Genomic DNA, 25,855 nt, shown 5'->3' with positions numbered 1-25,855 from the left:
TCAACATATTTTGAACTATGATATTCAGCTTGTTCTAAGCATAAATCCAGAAAGATAAAAAGAGTAGAAGCTAGAAAAATACTAAAGATGATGCCTTGATTTCTGAAAATGCCATTAACACCTGAAAATTTGCAGTCATTCTAAATGTGACCTTTACTACGTCATATAGATCAAACTTCTATCCAATATTCAAATTAATACAAAAATGTAAACACCAAAGTTAGCAGTGCAAACACTGGAAATTATAAACTACATAATATAATTCAAAATCACATGAAAATCTCATAAACACAAGAAGAGAGCTCAAGTATTGCGCTTAACAGCAGATGTATTATACAGGATTTAAGTCAGAAGACTCTAGCAAAAGGAATAGTGGGTAGGTTGTAGTGTTACCTAAACAAATAATGAAACCAATATCTCAAAAAGGATTTAAGTTGGAAGATTCTAGCAAAAGGGATGGCAGGTAGGTAGTGTTAAATAAACAAATAATGAAACGAAGATTTCCATTTTGAGGACGTGTGCATTTTCATCCCTTCAGACATGAGAATGCTTAAACAAACAGAGATTAAAATTCATATTTTCTGTCGCAGACTACACACAAAAATGAAGAACTAAGGAAACATAGGACTAAAGGGAGTTCTAACATCTCCCATTCCAAATGCTCGGCTTAACTGGTTGAAATATTCAGAAGCATGCAAACTGAAAAATATGCAACAAAAGTCAAGTCATTCGCAAAAGGAAAGGCAAGAGAGGAGATGATACAGTCTCGCATAACATTTCAATGTTTTTTATAGCATTTTCCAACTTTAATCCTCAGCCGTAGATGTACCTAAGCATTTCAAAATTCAAAGACAACAGAATTCACAACCAACCAACAATTATCCAGTGTTGGCAGTTAAAAATCACAAAATTCCCTCTTTACATACCCCAACCATGAGATAAGAAAATTGGAAACCAGAATTTAGTATATATGAAACATTTACCTCACTGTACAATCTGACAATAAGGTCATCCTCAACAAACATTCCCTTTAGGTGATCATTTGTCAGACGACATTGCAGATGAACTGGACTTCAGATCTTCATCCCGCTCTGTACATTCCCCACTACTATCTTTTCTTTCCAAATTTTTGGATTCTCCATTTCCCGAGGTAGCCACTTTTGGGGAATCAATGGGTGTGACTTGTCCAGCAGGCTGAGGGTTAGCATCTTGAGGCACAATAGAAGCAGTTGGAGGGTCGTCTCTAGCATCGTTGTCAATGCTAGAATTACCAGATGCCAGCCACATAAACTGCAAATTGTGGCCTTGCCAGCATTCGCCACTGGCAAACGCCCTCTCAGCTGAACGACGTGTTGTAAAAGATATAAGAGCTGAGCAATTTTTGGATGCCACTGCATCAATAGACTCTACATCTTCTAGCTCTACGGAAGAAAGTTCACCGTAAGCCGAGAAATGCTCCTTTAAAACAGCAACCTAGTCAACATAAGAAGTCAGTTTTACCACCAATAGAAATACAGAGACCTGGATGCATAGAATTTATTCAAACTACTAGTAAAGTAAATTTTAACAAAAATAAGATCCATAACAAGGGTTGTTTAACAGAGAAAACTGTTTTAGGAGGCATCAAAGTGTAGAGCACAGTGTGATGCTTCATACTGAAACGAAAAAATGCAGCACACCTACAATATATGACGAAGAATATTCATATATGTCACAAAATCCCTTTTTAAGTATACAAATTTTGGGGCAAAAAATTGCCTCCCAACTCCAAGGGTCAGCTGTAGTTCCAAAAAAAAAAAAAAAAGACTTTTAAGGGAACTTTTCAGTATAATCTGGTCCAGCCCACTTGATATCTTTCTTAATAATTGGCCCAGCACAAGCCAATCTGCTGCTTTGTTCACTTCCCTATAGACATGTTCCCTTCATAAATAAGTTATTCCACATCTAGTTTCTGTATTCTCAGATGATTGGCTACAAGCTCAACAGCCCTTTACCAATTTGATTGATTCCTTCTATGGAGATACTTAAAAAATATGAGGAAGAAGAACTCCGAAAAATATGAGGAAGAAGGAATATATTTCTGTTATATTCAAAACTTCTTATCTTACAAGACCGAATGACACTCTTTATATAGGAGATATTACAAACATCATTATAACCCATTATATGCCACTTACATATTATATATTACCACTATCTACCACTAACATATTATCACATATTCTATACATGCCACTATCTACCACCAACACCACTATCACATATTCTATACATGCCACTATCTACCACCAACACCACTATCATATTATATACATGCCACTATCTTATTATTAACACAAATTTCCAGCACTCCCCCTCAAGCTGGTTTGAAGATATCTTCCATAGCCAGCTTGCTAGTCAGCTTATCAAATTGCTTCTTGTGTAGTCCTTCGTTAGCACATCAGCTAATTGTTCACCTGTTGGAAGGTAGGTCATACAGATTATGCCAGCATTGATTTTCTCCTTGATGAAATGTTTATCCACTTCTATATGTTTTGTGCGATCATGTAGAACTGGATTATGAGCTATAGATATAGCTGCTTTGTTGTCACAATAGACCTTCATAGGTGTCGGTTGAGAAAGCTTTAATTCTTCAAGAATTCTTTTAATCCACATTACTTCACAGATTCCATGGGCAACAGCTCTGAACTCTGCTTCTGCACTACTTCTAGCTACCACATTCTGTTTTTTACTCCGCCATGTAACTAGGTTCCCACCTACAAAGGAGCAGTATCCGGATGTTGATCTCCTGTCTGTAACACTTCCTGCCCAGTCTGCATCTGTGTATACTTCAACTTGAAGATGTCCATGTTTCTTGAACAGTAAGCCTCTCCCTGGAGTTCCTTTCAAATATCTTAAGATCTTATAAACGGCCTCAAAGTGCTCTGCCCCTGGTGAGTGCATGAACTGACTTACCATGCTGACTGCAAAGGCAATATCAGGCCGCGTATGAGACAAGTAAATCAATTTCCCTACAAGTCGCTGATATTGTTCCCTCTCTTTGACTTCTTCAGCCTTAACAGCTTGTAACTTCAAGTTAGGCTCGATCGGAGTCTCCACCATCTTACAACCAAGCATATCTGTTTCTCCAAGGAGATTAAGAACATATTTTCTCTGATTAACGAATATACCTTCCTTGGATCTTGCAAATTCCATTCCGAGGAAATACTTGAGGGCTCCCAGATCCTTAATGTGAAATTCTTTTGCGAGTTTCTCTTTGAGGGCTGCTAACTCTGCTTCATCATTACCAGTTAAAATGATGTCATCAACATAAACAATCAAAATTGCAATTTTACTGTCTTTTGAATGTTTATAAAATATTGTGTGATCTGCTTGACTCTGCGAGAAGCCACAACTGATAACTGCCTTCCCAAAGCGTTCAAACCACGCTCTTGGTGATTGTTTGAGTCCGTATAATGACTTGTTCAATCTGCATACTCTGTCGCTTCCAAGTCTCTGCTCAAATCCCGGCGGTAGGCTCATGAACACCTCCTCTTCAAGATCACCATTGAGAAATGCATTTTTAATGTCAAGTTGATGTAGAGGCCAATCTGAATTTACTGCAAGAGATAACAGTACTCTGATGGAATTTATTTTAGCAACAGGAGCAAACGTCTCCTAATAGTCGATCCCATAAGTTTGAGTGAAGCCTTTAGCCACCAGTCTCGCCTTGTATCTCTCAATGCTTCCATCTGCATTACATTTTATCGTAAACACCCATTTACACCCAACTGTTTTCTTGTCTTTGGGTAGATCAACTATCTCCCAAGTACCACTTCTCCTTAAAGCATTCATCTCCTCCATGACTGCTAATTTCCAATTCGGATCATCCAATGCTTCCTGTATATTCCTTGGAACAAACAAGTGTGAAATCCTAGATGTGAAAGCTCTATGGTTTTTAGACAGTCTTTGATAGGAGAGGTAATTTGCAATAGGATGTTTAATGCAATTTCGGACACCTTTCCTAATTGCTATAGGAACATCAAAGTCAGAAATAGAAGGAATAGGATTACCTAAAATTTCGATGCCAGAACTCAGGTGGACATTCGGGTCATTAGGATGGACATTCGGATCATTATTCCTCAGATGAAATCGCTTCCTAGTATAAACCTGAAGCTCAGGATTTAGATCATTTTGTAGTACTTCTCCCCCTAAACAAGAATCTTCTTGACTAGGCACCATAGAACTTGGTTCTCCTAAGTGATCATTATCAGACAGATGTGGTTTTTGTGTAGGATAAATGACATTGGGGAGCGGGATAGAAATATCCCAAAAACGGTCTTCTACTCCACTTGTCTCCCCCTGAAGAGAAGTGTTGGGGAAATAGGATTTTGTTTCCACAAATGACACATCCATACTCACATGAAATTTCTTGGTTTGAGGATCGAAACACTTATACCCCTTTTTGTTTGAGGAATAACCCAAAAAAACACATTTTATAGCACGGGGGTCAAGTTTTGAACGAAATTGACTGGGAACATGAACATAGGCAGTACATCCAAAAACTTTGGCGGGTAAATCAGAAAACAACCTCGTGTCAGGAAAAAAAGTTTTGAGACAATCAAAAGGTGTTTTGTATGTTAACACCTTTGTAGGCATCCTGTTTATCAAATAAGAGGCTGTTAAAATTGCTTCACCCCATAAATATTTAGGAACATGCATGTAAAACATTATAGCACGTGCTACTTCAAGTAGATGTTTATTTTTTCGTTCTGCAATGCCATTTTGTTGAGGGGTATCCCGACATGTAGATTGATGAAAAATCTCATTTTTTTCCAAAAACTCACCCAACTGCTCATTGAAATATTCTGTTCCATTATCAGAATGTAAAATACCAATTTTGGTTTGAAATTGGTTTTCAATCATATTGTAAAAATTTGTGAATAAGTTTTTCACGTCAGATTTTTTATTCATCAAATAAATCCAACATAAGCGGGTATGGTCATCAATAAATGTAACAAACCATCTTTTACCAGAAAGAGTAGTGATTTTAGAAGGGCCCCAAACATCACTATGAATCAAATAAAAAGGTTTGGAAGCCTGGTAAGGTTTTGGCAAATAAGTAGAGCGATGAAATTTTGCAAAAATGCAACTTTCACAATGAAAAGAAGAACAATCAATCCCTTTAAATAATTCTGGAAATGAATGTTTCAGATAAAGAAAACTAGGATGTCCTAGCCTATAGTGCCATAGCATTATTTTTTCTCGAACAGAGATTGAACTAGTACTATTAAAGCTCTGAGCTTTTTTATTACTAACAGGTACTTCATCAAAGTAGTAAAGACCTTCAAGCATCCTAGCACGCCCAATCATCATCCCCGAGTTCTGGTCCTGAAATTCAAAATGGGATTCAAAAAATATAACACGACAATTAGAATCCTTAGATAGTTTACTGACAGACAAAAGGTTACAGGCTAAGTTGGGGACGTGAAGAACAGCATTGAGATTAATTTTCTCAGTTAGTTTAATAAATCCTTTTCCTGCAATAGGTGAAAAACTACCATCGGCTATTCTGATTTTGTCATGACCAGAACAAGGGAAACAGGTACTAAATAAATGGAAAAAACTAGTCATGTGATCGGAGGCACCGGAATCTATGATCCACGGAGAGAAGTTTAGGCAAGAGAAGGCTTTAGGATTTCTACCTGTTTGTGCCAACAAAACACTAGGAGTACCGGATGAGGAGTTGGATTTTATCAGCTTTAAGAGTTGATCAATCTGCTCTTTGTTGAAGGGACCTGAATCGGCTTCATTAGCGGTAGGAAAGCCACGATTCTTCTCTCCTTGTTTGCTGCTTTTCCAGTTGACAGGTTTGCCATGGATCTTTCAACACGTTTCGCGTGTATGGCGAGGCTTGTTGCAAAAATCACACCAGACCCGTGGCTTATCATCAAACATGCGCTGGTAATTTGCAGCCTTGTTGGCCGCAGCATCGCTAATTAAAGCAGAAATTTCAATTGATTCACCAGTACCTTTTTTCTTAAGCATGACGCTCCTTCGGCTCTCTTCCCTTCTGACTTCGGTAAATACTTCGCCAATGGATAGGAGAGGAGGTCTGCCAATAATTCTTCCTCGCACTTCATCGAACTTAATGTTGAGGCCGGCAAGAAACTTGTAAATACGGCTGTCTTCCATAGTTTTCTTGTGGTGGTTACAGTCGTCAACCGATTTCCATTCGTATGTGTTGAAGATGTCAAGATCCTGCCACAACCTTTTCAATGAATTGAAATATTTGGTGACGGAATCATCTCCTTGACGAATCTCTCCCAACTTCAAAGTTAATTCGAAAACTTGAGATTGATTTCCTAGGTCAGAATACATCTGACTAACATTATCCCACAACTCTTGTGCAGTAGTATAGCACATGTAATTAGAGCTTATATCCTCCTCCATGGAATTGACCAACCATGTCATAACCATGGAGTTTTCAGCGTCCCAACTGTCGAATAGCGGATCATTAACAGCATGAGCCTTCTTGTCACCAGTGATGTAACCGATCTTTCCTTGCCCACGGATATACATCCGGACAGATTGTGACCAGCGGAGAAAATTATCACCATTTAGGCGGATGGTGGTGATTTGGACAGAGTGAGAGTTGGACGTTTTCATCGGAATGGTAGCGGCAGGGGTTGAAGTGGTTTCGGACGTGACTTCCGACATGGCTATGACGGTTTTAGGGCTACTGTGTTTTTTGTTGCTCTGATATCAACTTAAAAAATATGAGGAAGAAGAACTCCGAAAAATATGAGGAAGAAGGAATATATTTCTGTTATATTCAAAACTTCTTATCTTACAAGACCAAATGACACTCCTTATATAGGAGATATTACAAACATCATTATAACCCATTATATGCCACTTACATATTATATATTACCACTATCTACCACTAACATATTATCACATATTCTATACATGCCACTATCTACCACCAACACCACTATCACATATTCTATACATGCCACTATCTACCACCAACACCACTATCATATTATATACATGCCACTATCTTATTATTAACACAAATTTCCAGCAGAGATGTTTTAAGGCCTTCGTTATGACCATCAAAATGGCTTCCCTCAAGCTTTCAAGTTCAGCACTCATTACTGGTATTTAAAACCTTTTGATGGTTGATGGTGAGGTGTCTTGATGAGATATTATAGGCAAATGGTGGGCACTGAGATGACAGGAGAGCAATGGAGGTAGTGTAAGTGAGAGCTTAGATGGCCTTAGTGAGAGAAAAGATGAAAGTGGAGATAGCTAGTGCGTAACAGTTGGCACGGTTGCAGTTGCGAAATGTAAAGGCCATAGCGTAACAATTGTGATAACCGGAACCGTGAATTTTTTTATTTTTCGCACAATTTGAAAAAAACTTACCGATATACACATTTTTTTTCCATGATCATATTTATTGGGTTTTAAAATAAATATTTATCAATTTTTGTAAATTTTTAAGTTTGATCCAATATATTTCATATTTTTAAATCACTATAAACTGAGGCTTTTACATTTTATTTTGATAATTAATGACTTTATATTATACAAAAAATCAATCACTAACTATTATATATAAGATAAACAATGACAAAAGTAAGAAAATAAATAAAGCCTAAATATATATATATATATATATATATTTTAATGAAGCCAAATAGATAATGACCACACTTATTATTATTATTATTATTATTATTAAACAATATATAGATAGACACACATACACAAACAAAATGGTTGAGTGATAGCAGCTGAATAGAATAGCATAGGTCTTACCAGTGTTTTAAAAAGCTTTAGGTGCATCGAGGTGCCAAAGTCACCTGAAGCCTAAGCGTCCAGATCGATGCGCAAGTTATAGAAGTTAAGCAAAATATTAATATAACACAAATTTCAACATAAACAAATATTTAATATGTATATTATTAATTTTTTTAATAAGAAGAGAAGAAAAAAAACAATTAATTTTTTTAATATATATATTATTTTCTTTATTTATTATATTTTTTAAATAATATGTTTCAATTAATTTTTTTATTTTATTTTATATACATGTGTATTTTTTTATTACTATGTATGAGTATATATATTATATTTTACATATTTTTTTTTTATCAACAAATGCCTAAGGCTGTGATTATATATTATATATTATATTTTATATTATCTGTAAGTATAGCAGATATTTTATATTTTATATGCCTACGGGTGTGGTTAGGTTGAGGTGGATTACAAATGCCTAAGGGTGTGGTTATGTAAGTAAACCAGTATAGCAGATATATTTTATATTATCTAATATCTGTAAGTATATTATATATTTTATATTATATAATAGGTATTATATAATATTATATATATATATATGAATCAGGAAGATAAAGAAAGAGACAGAAGAGAGAGATTGCGATGGCGAGGGAGAAGGCAAGAGAGAGAGCGATCGCGAGAGAGACAAAAGCAAGAGAGAAGACGACGAAAGAAGAGAAGAGAAGACGAAGCAGAAGAGAAGAAACAGAGAGAGAAGAGAAACAGAGAAGAGAAGGAGAAGAGAGCAGAACCTGCGTGGCGTGGCGTGGCATGGCGTGTGCTTGTCGCGTCATCTTCTTCTTCTCCACTAGGGTTTTTTTTTTTTTTTAATAATGTTTTTGCTCTTTTGACTCACGTTTTGAAAATTTTATACTGTAAATGTGATTTCATCCCATGTGGGTATCCACACAGAAAACCGAGGCGCACAAGGCGCTCGCCTCATCACCTAAGCAGTACTTCCCCCATGTCGCCTCGCCTCACCATGCCTAAGGCACAAAGCTACACCTTGCCTCGCCTTGAGCTTAGGCGTGCGCCCAAGCGCGCTTTTCAAAACACTAGGTCTTACAGCTTTAACAAATCAATAACATGTTTTTCATCTTTCCTCTTCTCTCTTTCTATCTCTTGCTCTTCCATCTTCCCTCTTCTCTCACTATCTCTCTTCCCCCATTTTCAACTTTTTTTTGTGTTTTTTGAAAGAAGCAATTCAAAACCGTTACGTAATAGGCCGTTACAACTCCATTACGACTGCTATAGCAGCCGCTACGGTTGACACACCTGTGGATCTCAATCACACTGCAAAAGCGGCCGTAACGGGTGGCGGTTACAACCACAATTGTTGCGTAACGGCGTTACGTAATGGTTGCGGCTGCTTTTTAAAACCTTGATGGCTGGTCATTGAAAAATATGTATGCATGAAAGCCTCCTCGGTGCGATTGAACCATGGAGGTTAGCTCTATGAAGCACGAACACGGACACGGACACGCATACGGACACGGACACGGCAATTTCTAAAAAATAGGGACACGGGCACGGCAGGGGACACGGCAAATTTTTTAATTTTTTTTATAAATATTTTTATTTTAATACACATTAATTATTTTATTTATTTATTATATTTTTTAAATAATTAATTTTTTTATTTTATTTTATATACATGTGTTTATTTTTTTTATTTATTAATATGTATTAAATATATTATATGTTATATAATAACTATTATATAATATATAATAATATGTTATAATATATAATAACTATTATATAATATATAATAATAATAGTTATTATATAATCAATAAACCCTCAGATAAAATAAAACAACAGATGCACAGATGCAAGGCAGAGAGAGAAGGAGAGAGAGTGAGGAAGACAGGGTCGAGGTCGAGGTCTCGATCGCGATCGCGATTGCGAGAGAGAGAGATTGTGAAGGCAGATCACGAAGGAGCTTGGAGCTTGGAGCTTCGATCTGAGAAGGCAGATCGCGAAGGTGTTCGATCGACTGATGGAGCTTGGAGGTTCGATCTGAGAGAGATAGATCGCGATCGTCTGGGGTCTTCGATCGACTAATGGAGCTTGAAGCTTCGATCTTCGACAGGTTTGTCCCTCTTCACTCTCTTCCTTCACACTCTCTCCTTTATCTCTCCCTCCTTGCCGTGTCTCACGCCGTGTCCAGATCTGGACACGCGTGTCCCCTACAAGAAAAACAATTAAATTAAAGCGACACAGCAGATGGCGTGTCCTGTACGTGTCCCCAACGTGTCCCCGTGTCCCCGTGTCTGACACCGCCATGGCGCTGATTTTGCCGTGTCTATGCTTCATAGGGTCAGCTCACCCTCGAACAAGTGGCTAACCCATATCCCAATTCCTCTGCATCCTAGGATCAAATCTTAAGGCCTATCATAGGCAGGTATGGTATCTTGAAAATTGTATCAAGTGAGGCATAAGTAACCAAAACACGGAGCAAGAGTGGGAGCGCCAGAGCGTCCTTTGTTAAAATGCCTCAAGAGTGGGAGCATAACTAGAGCATTTCACCTAATTTTACATACTTTTTTTTTCTTTTCCTTTCCAAATTCCTTCCTAAATCCCTCAACCAAACAAAGCGTTAATTTTTTCTGCACTAATATCTTATAAAGGTGCAACAGTTGTTGATAATGAGGGAAATATAGGGTATGCATCACAAATGATAATCAACTCAGGTTGTGGTCTAGTGGCTCACAAACATTAATTCATTTTTCTTAAGTCACAGGATTGAATCTCATGCAATTACTTTTCTCTTCTTGATGTTGAAAGACGTGTGTAATGGGCAGTGTTGTAAACGACAGTCCAGTTTGTCTTCCCCAGTTTGAAGTGTAAATGTGGCACTCAATAATTGGTTGACTTAAACAATCCACAGATTTGCACGTTTCACTCCCCAATTTGCCGATCCATGCGGTAGTGCGATCTGGCACCACTACTTTGGATGGATTAGGTGACTTAGTGTGAGGCTCTACTCTAATATTAGGTATGATACATCCTCTAAGATGTCGCATGTCTTGTACAAAACCCCTTTCTCACTATGATTGGTCAAGGTAGAGCGACACCATAAGGATGGCCCAAGAAGCCTTGACAGCCCTTTTAACTCTAGCCTCCAAACCACATACATACAATACAACTGATAATTTAGAGTAAAGGGGTTCTTAGGCCTTAATCCCAGTTTAGGTGACCATGGTGGTGATGGAGTTGTCCCAGACCAATAGAGAGGAGGAACAACACATAGGTGAGTCATGGTCTGTTAGAGAGTCCTTTGGTTGAGCCAAAGGGACACTCAGCCATGTTGCGACCGAGCAAGGGTGGGAGCAAAGATTCCTCAACCCAGCTGAGCGAGATACCGTATTCTATGACTAACCTACGGTGTCAAAACTAGAAACTAAGGTGCTGAGTGCATTAGCTGGCTGGGCCACTTCACGTGCCTCCACTTAGTCTTGGTTGATGACACCAATAGGCTATCTAGGAGATAACATGACTTCAGGAGGGCTTGCCATTTGGAGACTCCTTCTCAAGTTGGGGATGATGTGATGCCTACGAGGCTTGCCACATGGTGATTGCCATTCAAATACCCACAAATGGCAATATCACATTTCACCATAGTTGTCAAATCGGGATTCGTATCGTGAATCGAAATGGTCTCGTACCGAATCGTGAATCGTAAAGATTCGGTCACTTCTTCTAAATTATTTAAAAACATATATTTACACATTTAGATGTTAAATATATCTTATGAATATAAAATATTTAGACTTAAGTTAATAAAAATGTTATTTTGAATGATAATCACATAGTTTAATAAGTAAAAAGTTAACAAACGTTCCTATGTAAGATCACCATCTTACCTTTTTTTTCTTTTTTAGATATTTCTTATCAACTATTCTTAATAAAAATAATAACCAAATGGACAAATTATCAATTTCTAAAGTAGCAATAATTAACAAGGATATTGATATTTGGATAATAAGCATACATACTTTTCTAAGTAACAGTGAGCAAATAATAAAAAAGAATATTTTAAAATCTTTTTTTTTAAAGCTTAAAATATTTTAAAAAGTATAACCGACCTCATACATATAATATTTAATTTAATAAAATAGCAATAGATAATTCATAGTATAATTTTAATCTTAAACATCTTTAGAAGGTATATTACGATTTTTTAAAGGAAAAAAAAAATGAAAAGAAAGGTTAAAAATATGTTAGGTCTGATTAAATCTAATTGGATTCTATTGAAAACTTCATGATCACTAAAATAATAACAAATCATGTATATATGCTGGTTATTTTGATATTAAATGCTATTAGAAGTTGCATTATGTCATTTTTACTAAAAAGATGGAGAAAAAATAGAGTCGAAAATATGTCGAACACAATAATTTTAAAAATTGCATGAATCGTAAAAAGTGAATCGAATCGTGAATCGATTGTGAATCGTGCGATTCATTAGAGATTCACTTCCAAAATAGATTCACCCTTAGATTCGTATCGATTTTGCAAAAATTGCGAATCAAATCGTGAATCGAATCGCGAATCGTAAGATTCTGATAACAGAGCATTTCACAACTTCTATGAAGTATGCTACCACTGCCAACAATTTCACTTAGTTTCATTGCATGAGTCATATTCAAATATGCTTTACAATAAGATGGAATATAATGTTGTGCACAAAAAAATTGAAAAGGTAAAAATATAAACATATATAAATATATCAATACACACAACAATCAGAAAGCACAGGTTTGAGCACCTTGCTCACATCTTCAACTCATGAAAGACGACTAACGCATACATTCAATAAGAGAATTTTAATAATGTGGTCCTAAAAACTGAAGCCTTCTCCTTCAAAAAAAAAAAAAAAAAAAAAAATTGATCAAGAGAAATCAACGAAGTTAAGTTTTTTAACATTTGAGGAGTTTAGCCCCATATAAAAAGGTGGGACACAAGTAACCTTACTTCATCAGGCAAGGAAGCAAAATCATGTAATGCACACATATACCATTTGATATAAGTGAATTAACACACACACACACTAGTATCCCATACACACAGATGTAGAGGAGAGAGAGTGTGGAAGTGAAGAAAGACTCACATTTGCAAGGCCTGTTGGTAAGGGTGGAATAATTTTAAAGGTGGTGGGGCGGTTATCCAATTTGAATCTATTCATGATGAAAGGTGCTCCTGCAGGTGCCAAATGACGAATTGAATGCATCAAGGTTGCAGGTTCCTGCAGTGCCGTAACCGTATTTGATTTGGAACTTTGTTGCACAACATTCTCCACAGATTTGTTCTTCTCAACCACCACTTCGGTTTGTGGTGATGCCACAATAGTACCAGAATCACTGGACCTGGGAGTTGCAGCTTTTGCAATATCAGCCACTATTCCCGCTTTTTGTCTCCTAGCAGCCTGCTCAGATGCTACTTCACCTTTGAGACCTGTAGCCTGCAGAAAATGATAATTTTAGGACAGCTAATCTTAATATATGTGTTTTTTACTCTGTTTTATCATCTATAATTTAAATCATCTTACAGGAACTTCGAACTGCAGGAAGACAGCAAGTCAAAAACAACTTGCCAGATAGTCTCTTCCCCTCTTTCCCTTTTTATATTCAAATTTCCAAAGTGGCGCCATCACATATAAGATTCCATCAAATACAAACCACTAAAAACCTTAGGATTACTAGTTTTCCATGGTGATCCATGCAAGTATGGTCATGTCCCTAGGCAGACTGCAAATGGGTTTCCTAATATATGTAGAAAGTGCATAGTTTTTTCTGGCTTCGGATCACTTTCCCATTTTCTTTAGGATTTTGTTTAAGAAGTTTGAAATGGTTTTACATTCCTTATACAAGTGCATGTCATAAAGAATATATAACCATTTTAAACTTCGTTAACCCTTTATGTGATTTTGTTGACTTTAGGGGGAGTTGTACATCCCTCCCTACAGATATATAGTAGTGGACACCGTTTGTTTTCTGTATGTCTTGTGGACAGAGCTGCTCCACCCCCCTTTTGTACATCTAACGAGATTTTTACTTATCAAAAAAATCTAGAAAATGCACGCTCACATAAAATAGAACATAGAAATGCAAGGTTAATAATTGATCAAAGGAGGTCATTGCGTTTTTCTTTATACAGCAAAGAATTATGCAGCAAAGTGGAAATTGATAAATGATTACATGTATATATTAAAACACACTTAAAAACAATAAGTTGGGAAAACGGATTATTACTTGTTTTTCGAGTTTATCCAATTGGCGCCGGAAGTCATTGCGTTTCTGATCAAGCAATTCCTGCTTTTTACGGATTTCCTCCTTCAAAAGTTCTAAACCATCCGGCTTCTTTTGCAAAGGAGGTGCAGCTTTGGGACTGTTTGTCACCACAGGCTTAGGGTGATCAAAAGTAGGCACCGGACCAACAGAAGCACAGGGGACACTCATTTTTGGAGCTGTAGATTGGAGATTATCCTTTGCCCTGTGAACAACAGACAGATAGGGTGGAACTGAAACAGCTCCAGCCCCACGAGGAGTTACTGATGCACTATTGCCACCACTACTCATTCCATCATCAGGAATGCTGTCCCGATTGGCCCACCATAGCTTAATAAACCTGTTACCCATAACAGCATCAGGTGCTTTCAGAGCAGAGTCTGCCTCTTCCCTCTTAGAGAACTGAACAAAAGCTCGCTCACTATTTAATGGAATATAAATGTCAATAACCTCACCAAATTTTTTAAAATGTGAAAAAAGGGTTTCTCTTTTGTTGTCTTTTTGGGGAATGCCATTAACAAATACAGTACGCAGCGCCTTTTGAGAAGGTTTCCGGATACTACGCCCAGTATCACCTTGCGTCTTCAGTGATGAATCAACATCACGTGAGCCCATGCCCTCCACAATGATGTGCTTCCCTGGGCAGGCAGCGTGCTGCAGATTGGCTAATGATTCCCGATCTTCCTTTTCTTCATTTTCAATATAATTTGAGGAACTAATGGTAGAATCAAATTTCTCTTTCATATCATATTTACTTGTACCAATTCTTCCCCACACAGATGAACCTGTACTTTGAGATCCAAAAGCAGTTGCAGCGCCCCTCACCTTACATTCATTGTCAGTGCCCTCAAATAACCTGACATGGTGACAATCAGAGGGGTCAGTGTCCAACAAACACTCAGTTTCATCAGATGGATTTAGTCCTAGCATTGCTGTAGAAGTTTCTGGACAATCATTAGTCCACAGAGGCTGATCAGGGTCATAAAAATCAGCTCCACCTGCACAAGCTGAACCAGTGAAAACACCATTCATGCCCAATCCATCATCAACCATTCCAGGCTTGCTACTTTTAGCATGTAGACTCTTGCTATTTATCAACATGCTCAAAGGAGCACTAACTGACACTAAATTAGGTGGCGTTCCCAGCAGGTGTGCACTTGGAAGTGAAACAGGGAGATTAAACTGTGAAAGGCTCTGCAATTCCAAAAACAATAAGTCAGTTAAAGTAGTTTAAACATATGCCCAAGCGATGAAGTGTTGCCTTAATGTTGTGTTTAGATCTTGGTTTGTGCAGGGATTAATGGAGGGAAAGGAAAAAGGAAGGGAAAAGCGAATGAAATACAATTAGTTAAAGTAGTTTAAACATATGCCCAAGCAACAAAGTGTTACTTTAATGTTGTGTTTCGATCTTGGATTTGTGGAGGGATTTATGGAGAGAAAGGAAAGCGAAAGAGAAAAGTGAATGAAATATAAGCTATTTCTTTCTTCAGTTGACCCTTCATTTTCCTTTTCCTTCCCAAATTCCCTGCACAAATCCAAGATCCAAACAAAGAAATTATAAATCATATCTTGGGAAACACCACAATATAGCATCCTAATACACCACACACATGAATAGTGTAAATCCATCAAACAACCAGAAACATGACTTACAATGGCAAAATTATCCATAATTAGGAGTGAAACTCTTGCAAACCATCACAGCCATGAGTCATAATCATCAAGTGAATGGCCAGGAAGTTATAAACATTGAATTGTAGAGGTCATATAGTGATAGTCATTTGATGGTTCCACTGGTAACAACAAAACTAATGAGCACACAAAAGGTTGGCACATCTACAGGAAAGGCCCCACCATTCATGGGTTCTCCTTCCAGTGAAATCTCCTAAGAGTAAATCTATTGACATGAACCCCTTAAACTGGAGATCATGGTTAAATGACATAACAACAACCAGAGAGTAACTAACAAGGTACATATATGATACATGGTATCGAGTAACGTTGTTATGACCAAATTTGCTTACCAAATGATGTGTCATCACTGCATTAGCGCAATGGATCCTACCTTCCATGCTCTGTCCCAATGCATGGAAAAGATGTAAGATGCCATGTCAGATTGTATGCAAATTTGATACAAAATTCGGCATCCTAGCGTTACTCCTCCTAGGTATCACATTTGTACACAGGATGGCCAACATTTATAGTAGAAAGGCAACAGAATTAAGCAATGACAGTGGAAGATGCCACCGGAACATGCCAACGATATCTTCACAATAATTTCTAACATGCAGGTGTTGGCGAAGTGTACAAGTGTTTATTCATTGGTACTAACCAAAGTGCAAGAACTAATGAAGCCATAATCCATTAGTCTGCTTACAGTGAAAAATATAATGCAAGTTTTGTTAATAAATAAATTATTATTATTTTTCAGGTTAAGATGCATGTCTCAACTGAAACTTGAACCCTGCACCTCCCCCTTTGGAGTTGGCTGGAGATACAGCTTACAGATTGCAATGGTTAACCATGGAAGATAGGACAGGTAGTCAAGGTAACATAACTATTTGATCCATAAGACAGAATCCTCCAAAGCCAATAGGTCATTGTTCCAACTAATATCCATATTTGTCATATAATACACTTTCTTCCCACAGCTTCCCAAACATTATCCATCATTAAATAGGCCATAAAGCTTTGAGTAGATGAATGCAAAATACCACATACCTGAACATCTTCAACAACAATCCGATTGACACCATGCTCCATCGGACACACGTCTCCTCTTAGGCAAAAGCCACGCTCCTCAAAATCTCTACATCGTTGGCGTGGAATACCAATATTTAGTGAAGGACTAATTGATGGTCTAAGCGTTCCTTGCAAACCGAGGGAATGGAGTGTATCCAGACCACCATTTGGAACTCCAGTAATCAATCCAAATGCACTCCAAGGAGCACTCTGTGAGTTTGAAACATTTGACAACCCCCTCCCTGCAAACAGTCTTGGAGGAACAGGTACCTGGGGAACCATTTGAGAAGCAATATCAACAGAGCTGAACCTAGGATCACGTTGGCTCCGTGAACCAGATTCCCTTCCTCTACCCCTATTAAGACCAAGCTCAGCAGATAATGATTGATTAACCCAGTTTGGAGCCCGGGAAAACGTTGCTAAACCAGGGCGTATTTTTCCAAACTTCACAGATAGGTCTTTCTCCAGAGGGGCCATATTGTAACTTTTCCAGGTTTCACTTGACTGAGAATCGTTCCCCCTATAAGGATGCCCATTTTCAAAAGGTTTGTTTCTCTTTCTGTATGGCCTTATTAGAACTTGTTCCAGAGCATCTCTCTCCATAGATTGGGACCGTGTCTCCCGCTTACGATGCTTATGATTACGATCATCATCATCATCATCACTGATTTCTTTCTCTTCAGGATCACTGACACAATCAGAAGGTGAAAGAGCCCTAGCCTTTGGAGATGAAACTTTTAGCACCATTGGATTCCTTTAAGAGAAACACAATGCTCAACTTGTTTTATTGCAATCAAAGTTTCAACCCCCAAGCAGATGAGGCAATCAAACCTCTGGCGCTTGAATCCATTCAGCAGTTACCAGCATGCCTATTAAGGGAAAGGATTAAAGCATAGAAAAACAAACAAAAATCATTTTCCATGAAACTTCTCAAAACAAGGATAAATGGCTATATCAGCAAGTATGCTCATTTATGTCTACCTATGAGTAAGAGGAAAAGGCATAAATACTGGCTATATCAGTACTCTCTCTCTCTCTCTCTCTCTCTCACACACACACAAAGGAAATGGGGGAAAAAAGTACAAAAAAGAACATGGATTGAGGGTGTGGCAAAGAACATGATTGTGTTGAACTTAACAGAGAATCGCTTCACATAGAGCTAACTGGAGAAAACAGATCCATCTAGCCAACCCCAACTTACCGCGATTGAGGCTCATTGCATTGAAGTTTGCCACCAAGTATTTACACTTCATTTGGTTTGAGTGATTTGGAGAGAAAAGAAATGAAATCAAGAGAGATGGATTTCAACCACTTGTTTGGATTACCAAATAGGAGACAAATGGGAAGAAATGGAGAGAAACAAATTTATCTCATAACCCCTATTTTGAATCTCTCCAAAAGTGGAGAAATTGCGAGAGAAATGAAACCAACTAAATACTATTTTGTTATAAATATCATTTCTTTTCTTTTCTTTTCTCTCTTCTCTATCCAAACAAAAAGGAAATAAATCACAATCTTTTATTTCTTTTATTTTCTCTCATAACTTACATAATCAATTCTTTTCTTTTCTCTCCTAGGTTACCAAACATAGTGTTAAGGAAAATTTCTGGGCTTATTTGGCTTGCTGACTCTGCAGATCTAAACATCATGCCCTTATTCTTATTTTTATTTTTATTTTGATTGGCAAACATCATGCCCTTATCCTTTCATTCTCATATAAAATTAAAAGGAGATGTAAATCTTCCATAAGTTAAAAGATCAGATAAGCATCAGTGTGCGTTTTCAAAGATAATAGCAGGTATTCCAACGTTGATAAACGTAAATCTCTGCAGTAACTAAAAGCCCGGAGAGATAAGTTTTTCTTTCCATATAGAAGAGAAACACGAAGGTGCTTCTTGTTGGCCAACAGGCTTAGCTGTTAATATCTTAGAATATACTACCACTGTAAAACAATAAAAGCTCACCTTCATGTGTTTCCTGTATCTAGAGAAACAAATACAAATATATGACAACTAACACAATAAAAACAACACATGTTCAATACACATGATATGCAAAACCCTTTTATGTCTTCACCAGTTTGTAACAGAAACCAATTTTGAACATCAAATATATCGTTTTTACAGTAGAACATTGCAGATTACAAATTGAAAAACAAATGTTAATTAACTTTTCAAAACTATATATATATGTAAAGGACATTCACAATCAAAAAAGCATGTGGAGCCCTCTCATCTGCTTTCTTTTGCCCCTTTAAAGAGAAAGGGGGAGGAAGAGGAAGAAGGGAAGCATTTCTGTATTGTGATTTAAATCCAACTCCATATCGTGAAGTGTTCTATAATAAAGAGATCCTAGTCATTGGGGCAAATGGAGAATTCAATATTGGTTTAAATTTTGCAAACATTCAATATATGTGAACTGAGATGCGCTGACCACAATTTCAATACATCAAATTCAGCCCAACCTTGATTCTGTGCAATTAAATTGCAATTATGGGCCAGTTATGTGCAGCTCAGCCCGATTCTGCACTTATTTTCCTTTTCAAAAGGAAAATGGAGTACTATTTTTATTGTGTGATATAGTTCTTACAAATAGGGCACTACATCAGCACTCCATCTCCCTGAAATAGCACCCAGGTTGCAGTACACCAATGCACTTAATTCCGTTTAAAATTGATCCCACATCTCCCCCCATCACCCAGCTGAACACACATCCCCCAGCTGCCTAAAACCCACATTTCATTCAACAATATCCATGAACTACATCACAAACCATTGAAACTTATTGAAACAGAATGACACAGCAGCTACGAAATTTAAAGAAATCCATAACTACATCAATACATTCAAGACAGTTAGAACTGCTCAAATTTCCAAGTTCTCAATTACCACCCATTCTTAATCAAAGTAACAGTAAAAAACATTTCTGATTACGAACACGTGCCAAAATTTGATACGAAAACAAAAATGATAAACGGACTTTTTTCCTCTCTCTCTCTCTCTCTCTCTCTCTCTCTAAGAACGAAGATTTCCCCCTCTAAACGATCCGCAACCAAAACCCTAGCGAAATTAAAATCAAAATTCATTACATAACTCAAATCAACAAGAGATTGTAAAAATACATATAAAATATTCAACTTCAATCCTAAATTCAGAAGAAGTAGAAGAAACCAACCTCATTGTACAGATTTGCGTCCTTAGGGTTCCGATTCTCTCTCTATACAGCTCGGTTTGGGCTAGAATAGTGACCGTACCGTATTGCTCCGCTCTCTCTCTCTCTCTCTCTCATGTATAAATATATTTCTCTCTCTAAAAGTCTCTCTCCTTTTCTCTCTAAAATGAAGAAAAAGGATGAAGGGTTTTACAGAAGCATAGATACACAGAGAGTTACGCCCAATTCGAGCAACTCAGCCCCAACATTTTCCAAAAATCTGAAATTATTCACATTTGATGATGTTTTTGCGATTTTATTTCCTCATCAAAAAATAAATTTAAAAAATTTACTCTGTAATTTTATTTTGGTGAAATTATACATTTGACCCCCAAAGCCCTGGGTTGTTGAAGACAAACTGATAGACGAGGTGATGTTGGGTATCTAGCTATATATGTTATATAAGAAAAATATTATATAAGGAAAAGATTGTTTTTAATCTGTAAATTTTGTCGGAATTTTAATATCTTAATTTTAATTTTTTAATTTTTTGATTTAAAAGAAATTCAATATTTATTGACTTTTCTCAACTCACAAGTTTTTTTTATTTCTCTCATAATTATTTATTGTAACAGTCATTTTAATTTCTCTCATACACTATAGTTAGTAGTTGAATTGTTAAATTATTTTTATAAAAAACTTAAAAAAATAATTTGTATATTAAAAAAATTTCTAATTTTTTAATTTAAAAAAAAATCAGTATTTATTGATTTCTCTCGACTCATAAGGCTCTGTTTGTTTGTGCTCTGAAAATAGTTTTCAACACTTGAGTTTGAGTATGATGTTTGGTAAGAGTTTTGGAATTAATTTTCCAAAACTCTGCCGGAAGCTCTGTCTATATGTCAAAGCATTTTGTTTGTTGTAGAGGGGGCGTTTAAGGGAACGGGACGTCCTACCGGTCGTCCGGCCGGTTGTCCGAAACAGTGAATTTTTTTTTTTTTTTGGCAATTGATTTATATAATCGGGAAAAATATTTTCTGAAAATTTTTAAATTTTTTGTATGCTTTAAAATAATTTGAGTTGTATGTTTAGTTATGAGTTGTAAATTTTTGTATCACATATCAAATGTCACATCAACAATTCTCCACTCAAATCAAACCTCTTTTCCAAAACTATTTTCAAAACTCTTTACCAAACAAATTTTCTACACTCAAATCATAATTCTACAACACACAAACTCAAAATATAACTCATACTCTCAAATCACATTTACAAAATACAACCAAACGCAGGCTAAGTTTTTTTTATTTCTTTCACAGTATTGCAACACACTTTTCAACTTCTCTCATACACTATGGTTAATAGTGGAATTGTTAAATTCTTTTTATAAAAAATCTAAAAAAAATAATTTGTATATGAAAAAAAAAACTCGGTATTTATTGACTTCTCTTAACCTACAAGTCTTTTTTGACTTTTCTCATAGTTATTGCAATATCATTTTCAACTTCTCTCATACACTATAATTAGTAGTGGGATTGCTAAATTATTTTTATAAAAAAATTTTAAAAAAATAATTTGTATATTAAAAAAATATCTAAAACAAATATATAAATTATTTTTATAAAAAATCTTTTAAAAATAATTTGTATATTAGAAAAATATCTAAAATAAATATAAATATCTATATCTATCTATGTATATATTATATAAGAAAAATAAGTTTCTAATGAGAAGCCTCCTAAGAGCATCTCCAGCAAGGATAGTTAAAATAGTTATTCAAAATTTCACTTTACTATTTTAGCTAGTTATTTTTTTAATATATACTCCAACAAGGCTATCTACTTTAGCTATTTCTATTAAAATATTATTATACTTTAACTACCTTCTTTCCAATCTAAAAAAAAAGGGGGGCAAATTACACTAACAGTTCCTATAGTTTGGGACTTGTGTCACTTTAGTCCCTGGATTTTCAATTGTGACACATTTGACCCTGAATTTTGAATCTTGTTCCAAATAAGGACAATTGAAGATACTATTATTTAATTTCAAGGCCAAAATCGGCAATTTAATAAAATATAAACTAATTTAATAAAAATAAATGTCAAAAAAATATTTTTAATTTTTTTAAAATTATTTCTATCCACTAAAGATAAAATTATATAAAATTGAACAAAATTAATAAAAATTACATGATTAATTTTTAAAATTTAATTTTACATGATCATCATCCAAACACATCATAAAAATTAATTTGGTAAAAAAATAAATAAATGTCTAAAAGATTTATCAATTTTACATAATTTTATCTTTAGTGGGTAGAAATAATTTTTAAAAATTCAAAAATATTTTTTTGACATTTATTTTTGTCATCAAATTGATGATTTTACCCTTGAAAAATCTAATGGTATCTTCAATTGCCTTTATTTGAAACAAGATTCGAAATTTAAGATCAAATATGTCACAATTGAAAAGTCAGGAACTAAAATGACACAAGCCCCAAACTATAGGGACTATTAGTGTAATTCACCCAAAAAAAAACTAACTTCTTTCAAATTATTATTTTTTTCATTCTTCTAAATATAATTACATTTTTGTGAAAGTTACATTTTTCTACTGTCGTATTTTTTAAATGGTCATATTTTTTTAACGGTCATATTTTTATAACGGTCATATTTTATACTTTTCCATTATAAATAAGACATTCCCTATCATTTGATCTTACCCTCAACTCAATTTTCTACTTCATCTAAACTTTCATATCTCTCTCTATGACTTCCAATTCTCTTTATGATATGTTTGTAAATGACTCTGACATCTCTTAATCTGATGATGATTTGGAGATACTCAAAGTTGTTACTATGGATGAAGAACTACTAGATAGTGAGATAGGATCAAGCTCACGTCGTGGTTCTGTTCGAGGTTGCAAAGTCATTCATCGTGATCATATTCAAGGTTATGAAAGACTTTTTCTCGACTATTTTGTTGAATCGCCTGTATATCCTCCTGAGCTATTTCGAAGGAGGTTTCGAATGAAGTGTTCACTTTTTTCTTCGAATTCAAGCTGCAGTAGAAGCGCACGATCCATACTTTCTCAAAAAAAGAAATTGTGCTGGAAAGCTTGGTTTGTCTTCTCTTCAGAAGATAACTGTTGCACTTAGGATTCTTGCTTATAGAGTAGCCGCTGATTTTATGGACGAATATATGAGAATTGGAGAAAGCACTGCAATAGAAAAGCTTAAAATATTTTGTTAAAGCAATTGTTGATATTTTTCATAATGAGTATTTGAGGTCACCAAACAGCAATGACATCGCTAAACTACTAGTGGTTAGTGAAAGTCGTGGATTTCCTAGAATGCTGGGGAGCATTGATTGTATGCATTGGAAATGAAAAAATTGTCTGACTGCATTGAAAGGTATGTATACTGGTCACATTCATGAACCAACAATTATTTTGGAAGCTGTTGCATCATATGATCTTTAGTTTTGGCATGCGTTTTTTGGATTACTTGGGTCTCATAATAATATCAACGTGCTAGAAAGGTCTTTTGTATTTACCGAACTTGCTCAATGGCGTGCTCTTGCAGTCAATTACATCATCAATGGTAATGAATATACAATGGGATACTATCTTGCCGATGGTATATATCCACAATGGTCAACATTTGTGAAAACAATTCCTTCTCCTCAAGGAAATAAGAAAAAACTTTTTGCTGCAGCTTAAGAGGCGACAAGAAAAGATGTAGAACGTGCATTTGGAGTGCTTCAAACACGATTTGCAATTGTGCATCGACCGGCACGTTTTTGGAATACTAAAATGCTTAAATATATTATGAAGGCGTGCATAATTCTACATAATATGATCATTGAGGATGAGCGGGATGACAATGGAGTAAAAGACTTCAATTATGATCAAATCGATGACAGTCCCCATGTAACAGTGTTACATGAGAAAACTACTAAACTTATGGAATTCATTCAATGTCATCATAACATTAGAGACAGGCAAACACATTCTCATCTCCAATCGGACCTTGTCGAACACTTGTGGCAATTACACAACGAGTTGTAAAAGCTTTGAATTTGATGTTTCATTTTATGTAGTATGCTATTAGTTTTGAATGTAATCAGTATATGCTTTTAATTTATGTGTAATTTTATAATTCTATATGCCTTTTAATTATATGGTTATCATTTTAATTCTATATGCTTTTTAATTATATGGTTTTCACTTTAATTATATGCCTTATATATATATATATAAATAATTAGCAATGTAGAGAAAATACAGCATAAAATAGCAGCAAAAATACTAGCAAAATAGTAGCAAAAACACCACAAAAATAGCAACAAAACAGCAGCAAAATCAGTTCAAAAACATGTAGTAGACCTGTAGCAGCAAAACAACCCAAAAACACTATCAAAAGCTAGAAGATTCTTATATCATAAAAATGTCAACAAACTATAGCAGACCTGTGTCTTACATAGCATATCATTCCATTTCATGCTTTTCAAGTTCCACCTCATGCTTTTATTGCATGATACGAAGTTCCACTTGTTTTTGAATGTACACTTTGTCAATCATTTCAATTTTGTTGTTAACCATTTTTTTTTTTTGTCTTCCTTGATGTCCTCCAAAGTTTTTGTAATACTTGAATGTACGTTTTCTTTGTTCTTTCGTTTATTCAATCGCTCCTTTTCAGCCTTCCTACCGGTTGGTCTCTCCAAGTCTACAAAAGCATTAGGTGAGACATCGTCTTCCCATAGATTTATCGAATCCGGAGTACAAGGAGAAGAGGTTGTCCCTGTTCTTGGTCTTTTTGGTTGCTTTTTCTTCTCAGACTCTACCACCATTTTGGTTGATCCCTTAACATAATCCAACAGTGTTCGAATTGGAATGTAGATTTCTTGAGTTCCTTGTACATAATTTTCTCCTTGCAAATCTGAAAAATAAATAAATAAATAATATTTAGTAGCTTCACAAATAATAATAATTGTAAATGTACAATATTCAATACCTTGTCATCCTCATTTGTGCCACTTTAATGCAATGATTCAATTTGGGCGTAGCACCCACAAAACTTATTCATGGCAAGCTGAATGGTTGACCATCGATTCATAAGAGAATTCTCATTTCGATTAGACTCAAATTTCTTGTGCTCGTGGAAAAAATCCCACTCTTTTCCAATGGGTAGAGCGTTTTTGCTCATTCCCATGTACCGCATCTAAACTAATATAAAGCCAAGCCGATACAAGGAGTTTGTCTCTTCAATTGTGAAGTTTCCTCCACGTTGAGGTTTCTTCGACAAAGATTCAATTTCAGCAGTAATTGAGACTCTTGGGAGAAGACTTGAGTGCTTTGATTCAAATATTGAGATTCCATTAGATAATGTTCATCAATGTTGGGCCTTTCTTGTAAAAGATTGATAAAGTAATCATCTTGTTGTGAATCCATACCTATGATTGAATAATATATAAGAATTAAAATTTAATATCCAAGCTACTGTACAATGAAATTGCAGTAGAAAAATCTAATTTTAAACACATTAAAAAAAAAATACAAAATGAAGAGGTATTTAGTAAGAGTTATGAGGCCAAATTAATTTCATAACAAATACATCAATTGCATAAACGTTCAGGCCAGTAAGATCAATTTTGTCAGCCTAAACAGAAGAAACATCAAATGAATATGTAGCCATAGAAGTTTCAAAACATGTGCAAAAATTATCATGTAACATAAAATGTTGATTACATTATTTTTTGGGGTTAGCACAGGAAGCCACTCTAATAGTTTTCAAAAGTAGAACTGATTTGCAACATCTTAACCATCTATCTTA

At 35.6% G+C, this 25,855-nt stretch overlaps 1 protein-coding gene across 1 annotated transcript; it reads right to left on the bottom strand.

The window, feature by feature from the left end:
• Positions 1–756: 756 nt before the first annotated feature.
• Positions 757–20,452, bottom strand: LOC114277919 (zinc finger CCCH domain-containing protein 41). The gene is made up of 5 exons (XM_028219882.2): positions 20,046–20,452; positions 16,851–17,740; positions 14,094–15,323; positions 12,953–13,303; positions 757–1,473 (listed from the first exon to the last, which is right to left on the bottom strand). Exons 2-5 carry the CDS (start codon positions 17,616–17,618, stop codon positions 1,039–1,041), a joined length of 2,784 nt encoding a protein of 927 aa, XP_028075683.2. The 5' UTR covers positions 17,619–17,740; positions 20,046–20,452; the 3' UTR covers positions 757–1,038.
• Between the last annotated feature and the right edge of the window lie 5,403 nt (positions 20,453–25,855).

The sequence above is a fragment of the Camellia sinensis genome, chromosome 1 (assembly GCF_055761805.1).
Source record: "Camellia sinensis isolate YWXY chromosome 1, ASM5576180v1, whole genome shotgun sequence".
Lineage (NCBI taxonomy): Eukaryota > Viridiplantae > Streptophyta > Magnoliopsida > Ericales > Theaceae > Camellia > Camellia sinensis.
The sequence above is the reverse complement of the archived record's forward strand: the minus strand, read 5'-3'. Positions and strand labels throughout refer to the sequence as shown.

What these genes read in the sequence shown, in the direction of transcription:
- LOC114277919 (XM_028219882.2), bottom strand. Translation starts at nt 17,618, where the DNA reads ATGGTGCTAAAAGTTTCATCTCCAAAGGCTAGGGCTCTTTCACCTTCT. An exon ending in TTGTTGTTGAAGATGTTCAG is followed by an intron (nt 15,324 to 16,850) that starts GTATGTGGTATT and finishes TTGGAATTGCAG; the next exon opens with AGCCTTTCACAGTTTAATCT. An exon ending in TACCAACAGGCCTTGCAAAT is followed by an intron (nt 1,474 to 12,952) that starts GTGAGTCTTTCT and finishes TATGTTGACTAG; the next exon opens with GTTGCTGTTTTAAAGGAGCA.